The 16,652-nt window shown below is 39.2% G+C and overlaps 1 protein-coding gene across 1 annotated transcript in view; it reads right to left on the bottom strand.

Annotated features, from left to right (window-relative positions):
* Positions 1-16,652, bottom strand: part of LOC124616240 (myosin-11-like) — a 216,342-nt gene that overhangs the window by 56,748 nt on the left and 142,942 nt on the right. The window contains exon 6 of the mRNA XM_047144544.1: positions 2,773-2,855. Coding sequence (XP_047000500.1) covers positions 2,773-2,855 — 83 coding nt within the window. The remainder of the gene's footprint in view (positions 1-2,772; positions 2,856-16,652) is intronic.

The following is a 16,652-nucleotide window of genomic DNA, read 5'->3' as shown; positions in this document are numbered from 1 at the left end:
CTGATATCAATCACATGTGATAGTACTTATACTTCAAGATTCACTGACTTGGTAAAGAAATATTCATTCAAACTGATTTTCTTTGAAACTACCAAGGAATAAAGATGTGTGTAAATTTTGTCTACATTTAGGTATTTCATATAATTATGCATTGTTCATTGAGCTGCCACAGGCAGAAATGCGAAAACCTTTAGCAAAGAAAACTCATTAATATTTAGTAATAAGCTAAAAGAGAAAAAATAGTCTTCTGATCATTGTAAGTCAAGTGAAGAAAAATTTTAAAAAATTCTAAATAGTTTTCTTGGTGTCTTTATGAAACATTTTCACCTAGACTCTGCAGCAGCAAACTTACAAATAGATTACAGTGGATCCCTCAAAGAATAAAAATTCCAGTGAAAGGAAAAGACAACTTTGCAGAGAATTAAAATATAATAAAGACGTTGATTTCATTCAACATGTTATATCCTGTAAATTATATTTAAAAGAATTGTTAAGGCAGCAAAACAATTGGCAAATAAGTGGCAAATTTTAAACCATAAAAATAAGACAAAGGTAGTGTGGCCAGTCATTCCATCTGAGTTAAGGCGTTAAAGCCTGTAACCAAGAAATTTCAAAAATTAATATTGAAGGAAACATTATTGTAAGTCTGACTCAAATATGAGTGTGCTTTAATGAATTCTTTATAAATGTAGCAAAGTCTGCTGTAAATGTAACAGATTATCACAACAAAGTAAATCCTTTTGGCCAAACACCTTACAAAAGTTTCTATGAAGGTTGTAGAAAATGAAATCCTAGCATTAAAAAACAAAAACTCTGCACATTGGGATGGCATACCCACCAAAGTTAATAAAGCAACACAACACAATGGAAAAATACCACAAATGCCGTGAACAGTTTCATTGAGAAAATAAGTACATCATTAGACAAGAGCAATAATGTGGCACCATTATTTTCTGTAAAACATGCACTGCTTATTTACAAACTTGAAAAGTACAGAATTAGAGGCAGTGGCTCAAATCCCACTTATCAAATAGAAATCAAAGAGTTAGCATCTATTTAAATGTGACTGAAAAAAAAATCTCAGTGACTTCCACAAGACTCCATAATAGGCCCAGTCCTATTTCTCTTCTATGTAACTGGCATACAATTATATATCAGCTCCCCATCAGTTCTGTTCGCAAATGATAGTTCTGCCTTAGTTGAAAATCAGGACTTGGAAAAAAATTCCTAAGTCTGTGATTGGTATCCTCAGTACCTTGCATGATGCAATTCAAAACCAGACACTCAAACTGTGAGCAATTAAGACTATTTACAACAACCAAGATATAGAAGAAGTTGCCTCAGTCAAATCCTTAGGATTAACTCTGGTTAAAAATTTGAGCTAGCAGGCACAAGTTGTGTACCTAGCAAACAACTTGAGTAGCTTTGCACTTGCAGTGCAAATATTATCTACTGCAACTGACATGGACACATGAAAATTAGTATATAAATCTACTTTGAATCCATTATTATGTAAGGTGGTGTTTCTTGAGGGTATCTCGATAAATATAGTGCAGATTTTAAAAGTACTAAAAAAAAAAAAAATTCAAAAATATGTGCACTGTAAATCATAAAGAACCATGTCACCCATTATTTAGCAAAATTAAAAACATTATTGCAGAACAAAATCAGTCTCAAGTTTTTCTTCTGAAACACTTTTAAACCAGTTGCTGTAACAGCCCGCCACAATGAAATGGGAAAATTTTTAAAAACATGAACTCTGCCATCCTTTTTTGTTCATTCACATGATACAAGAAACAAAGAAAATTTTATGTTTACCACCAACGGCCTCAAACTGTATGCCCAGGGGCAACAATACATTGGGATGAAAATTTATAATAAATTAAAAGAGAACAAGTTAATGCAGATGAATTTAAATCCACTTAAAGAAAGCTATATCAGGCACTGAAATGTTATTACTCAGTGGATGAATTCAAGCAGGTCACTGGAAATTTGAGAGGGATAAATTGTTTTACATATCCCAAAAAATATCATTATAGTGTTATGCATTATGTAACTTATATTCACCTAATGTGTAAAAGTGCTTTTGTAGAAGGAATTTCTTAAGCTGATATATAAGCTTCCCTGTGGTGATAGTCATAAGTACAGTGGGCATTTATTTTAGTCCTATTATTTATTAGTATAAAAACCATTATAATTGTATTATAAATTTTTAACATGTCTCCTGTACACAAACCAAATGGATTGCAAATGTACGTCATGAGATGAATAAAATCAAAATTCCACACAATGTCACAAAGAAAAATTTTACTTTAGCAGCCACATAATAGTATTCTACAAAAAAGGTTCACAACATGCAGGATTAAAATCAGCCATAAGTTACATGCACAATGAGAAGTGTTTTAAAAACTTATGTAAATAACCGCAAAATGTTTATGAGTAATCTTACCAGATATTAATCAATTACATATTCAGCAGAATTTGTTGTGTATCAGGAACTGATGTTTTGTACATATGGAGTGAATCATTTGGTCGTGAATAAAATATTTTTACTGTTGTTATTATCACCATCAACATCTTGTGTGACAGCAAAAGTGTATTAGTTCATATCAAAATATATTTACATTCATTTGTATATGGACTTTTGTTTCATAGTCTACGTTCTAGAGTACTATCTTTTGGCACAGTCTAAACTGAATTTTTGAGATCAAAATATTGTTTAACTCATTTTATCCTTTTACTCCCGTTTTGCTTCTTAATATAAATACTTACCTGTTCAATTTCAGTTTTTTGGAAATCAGTATATGGCAGCCCATTATTTATGTTCTTCTCACTTTGGAGCTTCTGGATCTCAGCTAGTAAATAAGAACAGAAAGTCTTTATTAGACAAATAAATAATGCTAAATGCAAGCAAGAAATCACAACATTAATTCATTCTCTGTGTTTTGTGGATCTCAACATGGAGAAGAGGTTTCAAGGATGTGAAACAAGTCAATACATATATGAACAAAGTGAAGAAGCTGTTACAAACCATTGATAACTAGCATTAGACTGTTATAAACTAATTTTCCTTTGTTGGGAAATCCAAGATGAGGTATAATATGTTACAGAAGTTAAATCACTACTTAGCAAATAGAAGAAGCAAAGAGAGAAAAATAAATAAAACAACTTCATTTTTGCACAAAGCCATCCTTCAGAGCTAAACAAACACACACACTTAACTACTGGGATTTCCAAATCATGCCAGCTGATAGGGTTAAAAAGTGATCTTGACTTGGAGGGGTAATGGGAAGATGATACAAGCATAGAATGGGTATAGTAAGCCGTGGCCAAGTGGTGTGTCAAGTGTGTGATTTAAACACATGCATTGAAGTAACAACTGTCTGTTTATTCACAATTAACTCAGTACAGTTTTGGAGGACAAAGTTCTGCACATGAGTATAACTGAAATGGCCTTCTGTAATGATGCATAGCAGATGCCATTATGACGAAGCCCACGATCGTCAGTAGTGGTGATGAGCTATGGAAGCTGGGCCTTCTGGAGTGGCTGATACATGGACAGTGGCTGTGATTCTAGTGAAAGTTCACGATGACACTGTCTGAAGGGTAGCAGCCACAGAAACTGGCAATTTGGGGACTGAGTGGTGACCTAAGTACCCATCACCAGAGGAATACAGGCACGGTGTCACGCAGAGGTGAAGAGGTGATTGTGACTACAGTACTAATGTTGTGATAAAAGGGAAAATGTTTTAGCATTTACTGTATTGAAGATCATTCAAGTAATGATTTAAAGCTCTTTTCTGAAAAAATATACCATCTGTAACTAAAACTGTGTTGCAGACTTTATAATTTACAACAGGTTATGAACACAGAACAATGTGAAAAGAACAAAATACAGCTTTCTTGGCATAAAAATTGATTCAATCAATGTGTGCTGGCACAAGATTATGGAGATTATAGCATGAATATAGATAAATCTGGAGGGCCTGATGATTGGGCAAAATGGAAATGGCACGTCTATGGCGCTCTGTTCAGAGGAACTTGAAGACATTGTTATCTGATGTGCGAACCTGTTGTGTTGCCTCAGGATCCTACTACTGAACAGAAGGCAGCATATGCAGAATGGCAAAAGAATAACTTGAAAGTAGCAAGTCTAATAGCAAGTGTGCTAAGCAAACCAGTTGCTGAACTTATGTTGATGTGGAAAAATGATAAAGAAATATGGGTAAACTATGTGCCCAATTTGAATGAAGCAGCATACAACTTTTGAACTTGTTAACCGAAAACTTTTTTCGGGTCAAACACAACAAAGCAGAAGATATTAGCACACATGTGGCTAACCTGAGAAGTTATTTGCAGGTCTAAATGATGACTTAATGAAACGCGAAGAAAACATGTCATCTAGAAGAATATTAAATGGGTGAATACCAGTGGAAAGTCAGAGTTTGGACTTACAAATTGAAAAACTTTGTACCACTGAATTGTGTGAACAAAATGCAATGGACATTACTGCATTTATCATTTCTAACAAACAGAAGAAGAAGATGTCTAAAGAGCAAATAAAACAAAAATTTCTGTGCAATAAATGTAAACAACTAAGTCATTGGGCAACAGAGTGTCCACTGGACATACTGACTACAATAGCATACTGCAAGAAGAGAAGGCGAGTGGTAACTCTGTATTTACTTCATGCGCCATGGATTCATCTAGTAGAAATTGTATTGACGTAAATAAATGGTATTGTGATAGCAGTGCTTTGAAGCATATCACTCTGACTAAACAATACTTCGTTTTGTACAGTGAATTTGATATTCCTGGATGGTTTCATTAGGAAAGCAAGTTACTAATATGCATGCTCTTGGTCAAGGAATAGTCTGCATCAAAATAAGATGAAATAATAGATGGTACAGTGCTAGAATGGAAAATGTTTTACATGTCCCCCATGAAAATGCTCATTTGTTCTCAGCCAGAGCAGCTGCATGTGACAGGAAAAGTGTTAGGACTGGGGAAAAGCCAGCAGCAACATCGTCATGACAGGCTAAGTGGAAAATGGTCTGTATGTGTTGAATAAGCATGCTGTTAGGCCAGAAAAAGGTAATCAAGTGAACTTAGTGGCATCTTCTGAAACATTACAAATGTACCATGAAAGATTCAGTCACCAGAATAAACAAGAAGTCAATAAAATCTTCAAGAAACTTAACATCAGTGTAGAAGGCTGTAAGGATGAACTTTGTGATGGTTGTCCATTAGGAAAGGTCCAATGACTACCATTAAGACAATGAGCAAATCACTCCACAGTTACTGGAAAATTAATCCATGCATGTGTCAATGGACCAATGAGTACAGAGTAATTTAGAGGTGCTGGATATTATGTACGTTTTGCAGGTGATTTAAGTAAATTTCGTTGAACTTTCTTTTTGAAGCACAAAAATGAAGTGTATGAAGTGCTTAAACAATTTTTTTAATGAAGCTCCATCCAAAGGTCATGCTGTTAAGCTGGGGGACTGATGACCTTCGCTGTTTAGTCCCCCTTAAACATCCCAACAACCACCACCACCATGCTGTTAAACAGTTCAGATGTGAGATGGAGTAAGGAATTTAATAACAACAGAGGTAAGGAATTGCTCATAGATAAGGGAAGAGACTTACTGATTCCTGCACCCTATACTCCTAAACAAAATGATTTGGCCGAACGTGAAAAGAGAACAACTGTTGAAGCTGCAAGTTCAATGCTGAATGTGAGCAAACTATCAGGACGATTGTGGCCAGAAGGTTGCAATACAGCAGTTTATATTTTAAATTGTATTGGAAGGTATCCAGTTGCAGACTAATTTCCTTATGAGGTGTGGTACAATTGACTAGTAGGTAAACTTCAACACCTCAGAATTTTTTGTACAGGTTTCTAGGTTCACGTAAACCAACATTTTCATTCAAATTTTGATGATAAAACTGCTTTAGGTCAACGTGTTGGGTATGTTAATGACAAAGATGGATTTAGGGTCTGGATGCCTTCAAAAAAGAAAGTGGTCTTGAGTCATAATGTAAAATTTTTAATTTAAGTACCATATCAAATTTGATATTCCTTGGCATTCTGCTTCCATAGGAAGTCAAAGTGAAGAAAAATTTAATGCACTTGATTCTGGAGGAAGTCAAGTATCAGACGACAATAATATAGAATCAACAGAATTCCAGAAAGCCGAAACACCTGAAGAAAAATTTAATGCACTTGGTTCTGGAAGAAGTCAAGTATCAGATGACAATAATATAGAATCAACAGAATTCCAGAAAGCCAAAACACCTGAAGAAAAATTTAATGCACTTGGTTCTGGAAGAAGTCAAGTATCAGATGACAATAATATAGAATCAACAGAATTCCAGAAAGCCAAAGCACCTTAATTTTCTGGTGAAGGTAAATTGGAGAGTAGAAAACAACAAAGAAAACCAGCTTCTATAGAAAGTGGCAAGTTCTTTCTTGATGCTAACAAAAGTTAGTGTTGTGGACATAAAGATCCAAACTGTTTTACTGAAATATTGCAGTCAAATGAAAAGGAAAAACGAATGCAGGCTATTAATGAAGAAATGGAAGCACCAAAGAGAAACAAAATATGGGTATTAGTTGGACATCTCACGAATACCAAACTATTGCCATATCACTGGGTTCTACATAAAAGAGTACAACAGCTGATGGAAGCACTCATTTCAAAGCCCAATTAGTTGCTAAAGGGTATATTTAGCAAGAAGGAATTGATTATGAAGATGCATTTAGTCCTGTTGCACATTATGACACAATTCAAGTTTTGCTAGTGGTAGTTGCTTCAATGAATATGGTGTTGATACAATTTGATTTGAAGACAGCCTTTTTGAATGGAATACTTCAAGATGAAGCGTATTTGGAACAACCGAAAGGCTTCAAAAATATACACATCAAGTGTGTCTCTTGAAACGGAGTCTCTATGGACTCAGACAAGCACCATGTTGCTGGAACAAACATTTTATGGGAGTCATGAATAAAGCAGGTTTTAAAAACAGTGCTGCAGATCCTTGTTTGCTTTATCGTAAATGCAACAGAAATACAGTTTATGTAGCAATTTATGTTGATAAGGGTCTAATTGTAGGCAATGAGAAAAATGAAATTACAGCTTTTCTGTACACTTTACAACGTGAATTTGATATAACAATGGTGACCTTTGACAATTTTCTCAGCATAAAAATAAAGCAAAATGAAGATTGAGTGATTACGCTAAGTCAAGAAAAATACATGAAACAAATGTTGCAAAGATTTTGAATGCCAGAATCCAACATGACTTCAACTCCCACTGGATATGAAGAAAATGATCAAAATGAATCAATGTTGTCCTTTATTCCCTATCGCGAGGCAACTGGATATCTTATGCATTTCTCAATAGCATCTCATCCAGATGTAACTTATGCAGTGAATAAAGTTGCTTGAGCTATGTAAAAACCAACCACTGAGGGCTGGAATCAAGTGAAAGGCAAATTCCAGTGTCTGAAAGGCACATTTAATTATGGCACTATCTATGATAGGGAAGAAAATTTGTGAATTTGCAGTGATGCTGATTTCACTGGCAACAAGCAGACAAGATGTTGAACAATCAGCATTGTAGCAAAGTACCCTGGTGGGGTAATATCATGGACAAGTCAGCTGCAGAAGGTTGTGGCTACATCTACAACTGAAGCAGAAATTATTTCAGCAAGTGAAGGAGCCAAAGAATTAATTTGGTTATTTCATTTATTAAATGAATTGGTTGAAATGCTGGGACAACCTCCAACACTTCATATTAACAACGCAAGTGCATTAAAATTAGCAAAAAACCGTGAATATCTTCATCAATCAAAACATATTGAGGTCTGACTCTTTTATGCTCACGAAAGATTCCTGAATGGTGAAATTATGTAGGAACATTTAATGGAAAGACTCAGTTGGCTGATCTCCTGACAAAGCCAATTGAGCAAGTTCACTTTAATTTGCTGTGTGCAGAGACTGGTGTGCACGAAGTCAAGTAGTAACTTGTTGGTTGTTTATTTGACTGATTTTTTATTTTCCTTTTTGAAGAAGTGTTGTGATAAAAGGAAAAATGTTTTAGCATTCACTGTAAAGTATTCTTCCTTGATATTTTCCAAAATATTCTTGTTTCTATATAATGTCTTTGAAGTTCATTCAAGTTATGAAGCAAAGTGAAAAAATATATATATATATCGTTCACAACTAAAACTGTGTTGTTCAGATTTTATAATTTATAACAACTGTGACCTGCAGGCCATGTATTGGCACAGCTTGTGCCCCCAGATACTGTGGGGCTGCAGGAGGCTTGGCACTAAATAACTCAGCTACTTTTCTGTTGACGACAACTTGCAGGGCTATAAGTTGCCCATGAACCATATCCATGAGTGTGGTGTCTGGATATGTAAGAACTCAGGCATGTACATGCTACACCCCTTACCCCTTGCGTGAGATGGTGTAAATATCGCAGAGAAGTGCAGTATCCAGGGGAGGAGGCACCAGGCAGTCATGAGAGTAAACTGGAACAAGACAACAAGAAAATCAGTCAGTCTACACAACATTGGATCCCAATTAAAGTAGCATGCAGTGTCCACACAGGGGAATAACGTGGCAGTGAAGAGTCAAGGAAGGCACAACCCAGGGCCAGAAGAACACACTACGGGATTGGAGGTGCCAGCAGGAATGGATGGTTGGGCGCACAGCTACGGAGAAGGTGGTGGTGGATTAGGAGGTGATATCTGCTGGAAACTGTGTCGCTAGGATCAGCATCAACAGAACCAGCAATTAGTGAACCGGCCACAAGAGGCAAGAGGGTGAGCAAGTGAGCAAGCATCAGCATCAACAGGGCTGGCGAATACTGGGGCGCCAGCTGCAACAGGCTACAAGAGGATTAGCCACAACAGGGCCAATGATGAAAGGATTGGTCTCTGATGGCGTCATGAGCAAGATATGGGACAGTATCATAGAAGTGTCTGGTGTAGAGTACTGTGAACCAGTATGGAGTGCCACACAGCATGAGAATGTAGCAACAAGCATGACGAGACATGGTCTAGGTTGCCACACACAGAAACTTCTGGATGTCCTGTCTAAATGCTGCAGAAAAAACTGGGGAGACTGAGTGAGCCGAATAAAGCACTGCAGGAGGCCCTGAGGTGCCTGATCCCTGAACTGATGGGCAAGAGACAACAGGAGCTCCAGTGATTGAGAACACACTGCCAGGGAAACAGAAAAACACAAGGAAGTCACTGGCCAAGAACAGTATGTAAGATAATGCACATTGAAACAATTCATGAAAGGACCATTTGATTATGCAGCAAAGAGAGTATTAAACTTCCTGGCAGATTAAAACTGTGTGCCCGACCGAGACTCGAACTCGGGACCTTTGCCTTTCGCGGGCAAGTGCTCTATCAACTGAGCTACCGAAGCACGACTTACACCCGGTACTCACAGCTTTACTTCTGCCAGTACCTCATCTCCTACCTTCCAAACTTTACAGAAGCACTCCTGCGAACCTTGCAGAACTAGCACTCCTGAAAGAAAGGATATTGCGGAGACATGGCTTAGCCACAGCCTGGGAGATGTTTCCAGAATGAGATTTTCACTCCGCAGCGGAGTGTGCGCTGATATGAAACTTCCTGGCAGATTAAAACTGTGTGCCCGACCGAGACTCGAACTCGGGACCTTTGCCTTTCGTGGGCAAGTGCTCTACCAACTGAGCTACCGAAGCACGACTCACGCCCGGTACTCACAGCTTTACTTCTACCAGTACCTCGTCTCCTACCTTCCAAACTTTACAGAAGCTCTCGAACTCGGGACCTTTGCCTTTTGCAGGCAAGTGCTCTACCAACTGAGCTACCGAAGCACGACTCATGCCCGGTACTCTCAGCTTTACTTCTACCAGTACCTCATCTCCTACCTTCCAAACTTTGCAGAAGCTCTCCTGCGTTCGCAGGAAAGGCAAAGGTCCCAAGTTCGAGAGCTTCTGTAAAGTTTGGAAGGTAGGAGACAAGGTACTGGTAGAAGTAAAGCTGTGAGTACCGGGCGTGAGTCGTGCTTCGGTAGCTCAGTTGGTAGAGCACTTGCCCACGAAAGGCAAAGGTCCCGAGTTCGAGTCTCGGTCGGGCACACAGTTTTAATCTGCCAGGAAGTTTCATATCAGCGCACACTCCGCTGCAGAGTGAAAATCTCATTCTGGAAAAGAGAGTATTGTCAAGAAGCTGCATCTGCTGAGAAACACAAACATGAATTTGCAAAGGAATCCCTACCAGAATTGAGAGAGCAACTGAACACAGGTACAGAATCCAAGAATTCAACAGTCCCTGTCTGATACACAGACGACACACACATTCTATAGGAAGGCATTAATAGTCCTGGTCTGGTACACGGCTGGACACACCTGTAGGCTTCGAATGTAGACTGGCACAATGCAAAGACATGAGTGTGCTACCCCATCACTATCACTAGTATTTAAACAAGAAAGATGTGGTTGAAAAAACGTACAAACAATTGAGAACAAAATGAGGATCCAGCAAAATAAATGAAGACACATCAAGAAATGCTGAAACACGTGTGAAGATGTGGCATCACCAATCTTGTCCTGTCTGGGCACTGCCATCAACAGGAAGGAAGCCAGTCATGACTGCATTGCCCAGGCCGAATGTGACGTGCCATGGTGGCATCAGACTCAATATGGTGAAGGAGAGGCGGCTGGATGATGGGCGAGACCAGGAATTGGTACAGCAGCTAGCAAACCATGAATACACACTGGAGTGAGTGAATCATTAGCAGCACTACACTGAGAATCCACATAAACTGAATCCACACGAACTACAAGTGTCACTTGTATCAAGAAAACCATTATCTTTGTCTCCAACTGTAGTATATAGGGGATGAAGAATGAGGAATCTACACGAAACCATTATCCTCATCACCAGCTACAGTATAGTAACCATGGCCGAGTGGTGTACCTAGGTAGTGATTGTTTTGCATGCATTGGAGTAACACTGTTTGTTTATTCATCATGAACAAACTCAGTACAGATTTGGTGGAAAAATGTGCATACAAGTACAACAGAAATGTCCTTGTGTAATAGCGAATAGTGGAGGCTACTATAATGAAGTCCAAAATCATCGGTAGTGGCAAAGAGCTGTGGAAGAAGGCCCTTCCGGAGAGGCTGATTGTAGGCCAGCAGCTGCAACACTGGTGATGGCATGAGATGGCACTGTATGACGGATACCAGCTGCAGCAGGAGTTGTGCTCCAAACCGCAGGCTCAACGGCAGCTGGTGGTTGGTCTGGACCTGGAGCTAACCTGTCTATTGAAGGTCTGAGCAGCCAGTGACCTAAGTACCCATTAGCGGTGGAATAAAGGTGCAGTGTCACGTGTACTTGTGACGCAAATGGGAATAGGTGCCAGTGACTGGAGCACTGTTTACCTCAATCTGCATGCCATGTATTGGTGCAGCTTGCACCCCTAGATGCTGTGGTAGCTGCAGGAGGCTTGGTAGTAAACATCTCAGCAACTCTTCTGCTAACAACAACTTGCAGGGGCTGTACATGGCCTGTGAAGCATATCCAAGAGTGTGGTGGCCGAATACTCAAGGGCCAGCCCTGCATATTCTCCAGTAGGTAAGTAGGTAGTGAATAGGAGAGAAAGCAGAGAGATGGTGATTGGTGGGAGATAGTGTCTGGGCAGGAACATACAGATGAGTGTTTATGGAAAATGAGAGAAAAAAGAGGAGTATAGGGAAATGGTGTTAATATGCTTTACTAAGAGACATACAGATACAAGTAAAGGTTTCATGGCTGAGATGCGTGGAGTGACAAGTAATAAAATATGAGGGTGAATGAGATACTAGTGTGGGGTCAGGCCAGTAAAACAGTTTGGGAACAGGAGGAAGGCGGAGGGAGGCAGAGAGAAGACCGATGGATAAGGTCTACCAAAAATGGATGCCACAGACATTGAGGGAATAAGTGTTGAGGAGGAGAAGCCAAATGGCATAGGTAGTGAGACAGTCCGTTAAGATGTGCCATATGGTCACTGACTGGATGTCCCAGTTAACTTTTAGCCACAGGTTGGGAGTGGCCATTCAACTGGGAAAATACTTTGTTTATAGTTATACCTTTACAGAGTGCTGTAAATGTTGCAGAAAAGTTTAGGAGAGACTCTTTTAGCTGGACATCAGGTTTGTGTGGAGTGTTAGCTGTGCATAGAATGTTAGTGTATATAGGGACAGGCTAAATGACCTCTGTTTCTCGACAAGATTGAGAGATAAGAGTTGGTCTATCAAAGCATCAGCAATACCTTCACCATACCGAAACAGTGACTGTAGAGACTGCTTGTCAACTACAAATGAAGCAACCATGGGTGTTACACTTTGGTAGGAAATGACTGACAGCTGTTCAAAAACAACTATGTTAAACACTAAGAACCACCAGCAATACCTCCACTTCAACATCTCGCAACCAAAGAGTCCTCACATACAGCCTAGCCACCATGAATTAGATAGTTTCAGTAACAAGCAAACATCTTGCAGATGTCTTCTAAACCTCATCCTGGTATACTCTAATGACCTACCTTAACCTACACCTAGCATTCCTTACACATCTGCTTAAAAACCACAACAGGCGTGCACCCTCCACCACTCAGCACCATCCAGAATTTAGGGAAAACTATGCCACATTCTCTTTTCATGCCCTAAAAATGAGGAATGTCCTCCCCACAATCAAACTATTAAGTAGAAAAACATTATTCTGTCACTAACTCAATCTACACACTACTGCTGTCAATCCTTGGGCCCCTCCTCCTCACACCTTCCAACACCATGAGTTAAATCCCTGTCGAAGACCCAGGTGTAAGATCAGTCCATGCAGCCATCCACCTCTCCTACTCCAAACAAGTCACTGACACTTCTTATTCTGTCAAAGGGCCATCCTGGAAGTAAGCACACCATACAACAATGGAAAGGAAACCTTGTTTGAAAAGAAGGCAACAGACTTCTAACTTCCATGCTGTTTCTGTCATAGAGCTGTTCCTGTAGCAAAGTTTGATGCATTGACAAACAATAAAAAATCATACACCAGACTTGATAAAATTAGTAGTGTAGCATATGCTAGATTTTCCTTACATTTTTCAAACTATTCTGTTGCTTCTGGAGGCCAGTTGATTTTCTTTTTGTAATTTTCCTTGCATTTCATATTGTTCTGTTGCTCCTGGAGTTCAGTTGATTTTCCTTTTGTCATTCATCTTACTTTCATTCAGACAGACATTTAAAAGAGCTTGTTGTAGATGTCAATGTTTGTTAAGAAATGCTTGCAATTGTTTCACAGTTTCCGAATTAGGTGTCCTGATAACAGCTGTTATTCCTCTAAGTCTGGTTTGGTGCCTTCTAGCACAGTAATGTATTGCAAAAAAACATATTTTCTAAGTACGAGACATAGCTCTTCTCAGATTTATCCTCATGCAGTACTTATCAGGAAGTGTGGCTAGAAATGATTTTCTTCCAAATTAGATGCAATCAGTATGCCATCTACATAGGCAAAACAGAAAACTAAACCTTTAAGTATTTCGTTAATAAAACTCTGAAAAGTACAGGAGTGCTAGGTGTGTTCCTTAATCCAAATGACGTAAAAGTAGATCCATATCTACATCTTCATACTTACTCTGCAATCACAGTATGGCATAGGGTAGTTAACACTGTACCACATGTGAGGGTTTCCTCCCCTTCAAACAGCGTGGGTAGTGGGGGAAGAATGACCACTAAAACACCTCTGTGCATGCTGTAATAGATCTGGCCTTCTCTTCATGGTCCCCATGGGAGCAATACATATGGAGCTGAAGAACATGTCTAGAGCCTTCAATTAATACTTGTTTCTGAAACACTGTAAATAGGCTGTCACAGAATAATTGTTATCTTTGTTCAAGTGCCTAGCAATTCAACCTCAGAAGTTAAGTCCCATAGTGCTCAGAGCCATTTGAACCATTTGAACCTAGCAATTCAGGTTTTTCAGCATTTCTGTGACAGTCTCCCATGAATCAAACAAAACTATGACAATTCATAAAGAGAAAGGTACTGAAGTCACTACAGATGCTGTGGTCATTTGTGCTGTCCTTCTTCGTATGCAATGACAGGAAGAAATTGCAAACCCAAAAAAAATCATGTAGAGCAATGAAATTTTGGGAATACAATTGTCTAGGTAACATATTTAAGTGGTGACAATATTTTGAACAGGACAGATTGCTACTCACCATATAGCAGAAATGCTAAGGTGTAGATAGGCACAATAAAGAAACTGTCAAACAAGTAAGCTTTCAACCAAATAGGCCTTCATTGGAATTAGACACACACACACACACACACACACACACACACACACACACACACACACATGCAAATGCAACTTACACACGCATGACCACAGTCTCTGGCTGCCTAAGCCAGACTCAAAAACACAATGAGATCAAAGAAAAATAAATAAAAAGATTGCAATGTGGGTTGCAGGTAAGTAGGTGGATACCTATGAATAAGGGGGCTGGCAGATGTGACTAAATTGGGTGAAGTTAGTATTTGTAAACTGGAATAAGAGAGTAGAAGGAGTGGGGGATGGGGAGGGGTTGATAAGATGAGGTTCAAGTTCATGTGGCAAAGGAAGGTATGGACAAACGCACGAGGGAGACACAGGAAGAGTGCTCAATTTGAAGGTCTGGCAGGTAGGTGTACTGTGGGACATGTGATGCTGCACCAACAATTAGAACTGTCTTGCAGCCATCTGTTGTGTGCAGATGAGACAGTTGACAAATGTGGCTTGTAGGTAGAGCTTGTGCTGTGGTTTGGAAGGCAACATGTGGAAAACAGGAAAGAAGAGAAAAAAAGGATGGACACTGAGTATAGTAATGTGGCAGAAAATAGTAACAAAGGAAAACTGCACTAGGTTATGGGACGGAAGAGAAGCCGTTAGGAAACATCAATCAATGGAAAATCCAGGATGGAATAATGACAATATTATGAAAAGGATAAATAGCTACTCACTGTATAGCAAAGATGGCGAGTCTTAGCTAGGCGCAACAAAAAGCCTGTCAAACAAGTAAGCTTTCAGCCAAAAAGACCTTTATCAGAATTGGACACACACACTCATGCAAACCCAACTCACCTAGGCAGCCAGTGACTATGGTCGTGTGTGCGTATATGTGTTGCATTTGCATGAGTGCTTGTGTCTACTGCCAACGAAGACCTTCTTGGCCAAAAGCTTACTTGTTTGACAATCCTTTTGTTGTGCCTACCTGTGACTCAGCATCTCCACTATACAGTGAGTAGCAAATATATATTTTTCATAATATTGTCATTATTCCATCCTGGAATTTCTACTGTTTAACATATTTAAGTCATTAAAGTTGCAAGATCAGAGGTTAAATTAAGAGCAAAATAAACCATTGATAATGCGAAATGCTGGAACATTAACAATCGGTGTCACTGCCAGAATGCTGAATGCAAGCATGCAAACGTGCATGCATTGTGTTGGACATGTGTCACATGTCAGTTTGTGGGATAGTGTTCCATGCCTGTTGCACTTGGTCGGTCAATACAGAGATAATTAGTCACACCATAAATAAGTAAATTAATACCTATTGTAAGCTATCAATTGAAGCTTTCACACTGTTTTGCATGTTTTCTGGACAAAGAAAACATTTCATTGGCGTGAATTTTGGACTAGGATTTGTTTACGTTGTCGTATACTGTAAGTTACATGATTATATTGTCACAGAGGAAACCGAGTAGTGCTGTCGCTGTAGTGTAGTGGCTATGATACTAGATGGAGGGTTGTGAGTTCAAAACTCACCTCAACTGAAACATTTTAATTTCTATCTTTGCTTCGAGTACATTCTAAAAGTATCCACAAATGGCAACAATCATTGTACTGGAATCTTCTATACCTGTATGTATACCGTATGTGTTCTGGCCAGAGGCAGTTCGCTCTACGCTCTTGAATGTGCAAGTGCTGAATAAACCTTTGTTAAGTGAAGTTAGTGTTCATCATTCATCTGCTTACACCTTCCTCTATGTGACATTATTCTGGTGGAGGTGCCGGGTATTGGAACTTATGATACCCCACATTATCGATGACATGGCGAGAAATCCGAGTTTGAGCCATATTCAGCAGACCACAATCTATCGGAGACAGAAGAAGAAGAGGACGTCACGATGACAGCAACTGTGTGCCACCACATGAGACATCCTTCCGGGTTCTCTGGTGACGAAGGCCAAGATCCAAACAAGTGGCTGAAGGTATATGAGCGTATAGCCAAATTTAACAAATGGGATGACACCGTGTGTTTGGCTAACATATTTTTCTATCTGGAGGGTACTGCAAAGTAATGGTGTGAGAACAAAGAGGAGAAGTTCACAAGCTGGGAAATATTAAACATTCCAGGCAGAACTGCACAAGTATTTCAGCAGCACACAATGACAGAAGTGCAAGGTTGACGATAAATTAAAGTGCAGGGCACAGCATCCAGGAGAAACGACAGCATCCTATATTCAAGACGTCTTGGAGCTGTGTAAAATAGTGGATCCTTGAATGAAGGAGGAAGATAAGGTTCACATCTTATGAAGGGTGTTGCTGTGGACATGTAT

This window comes from Schistocerca americana, chromosome 5, assembly GCF_021461395.2.
Source record: "Schistocerca americana isolate TAMUIC-IGC-003095 chromosome 5, iqSchAmer2.1, whole genome shotgun sequence".
Classification (NCBI taxonomy): Eukaryota; Metazoa; Arthropoda; class Insecta; order Orthoptera; family Acrididae; genus Schistocerca; species Schistocerca americana.
The sequence above is the reverse complement of the archived record's forward strand: the minus strand, read 5'-3'. Positions and strand labels throughout refer to the sequence as shown.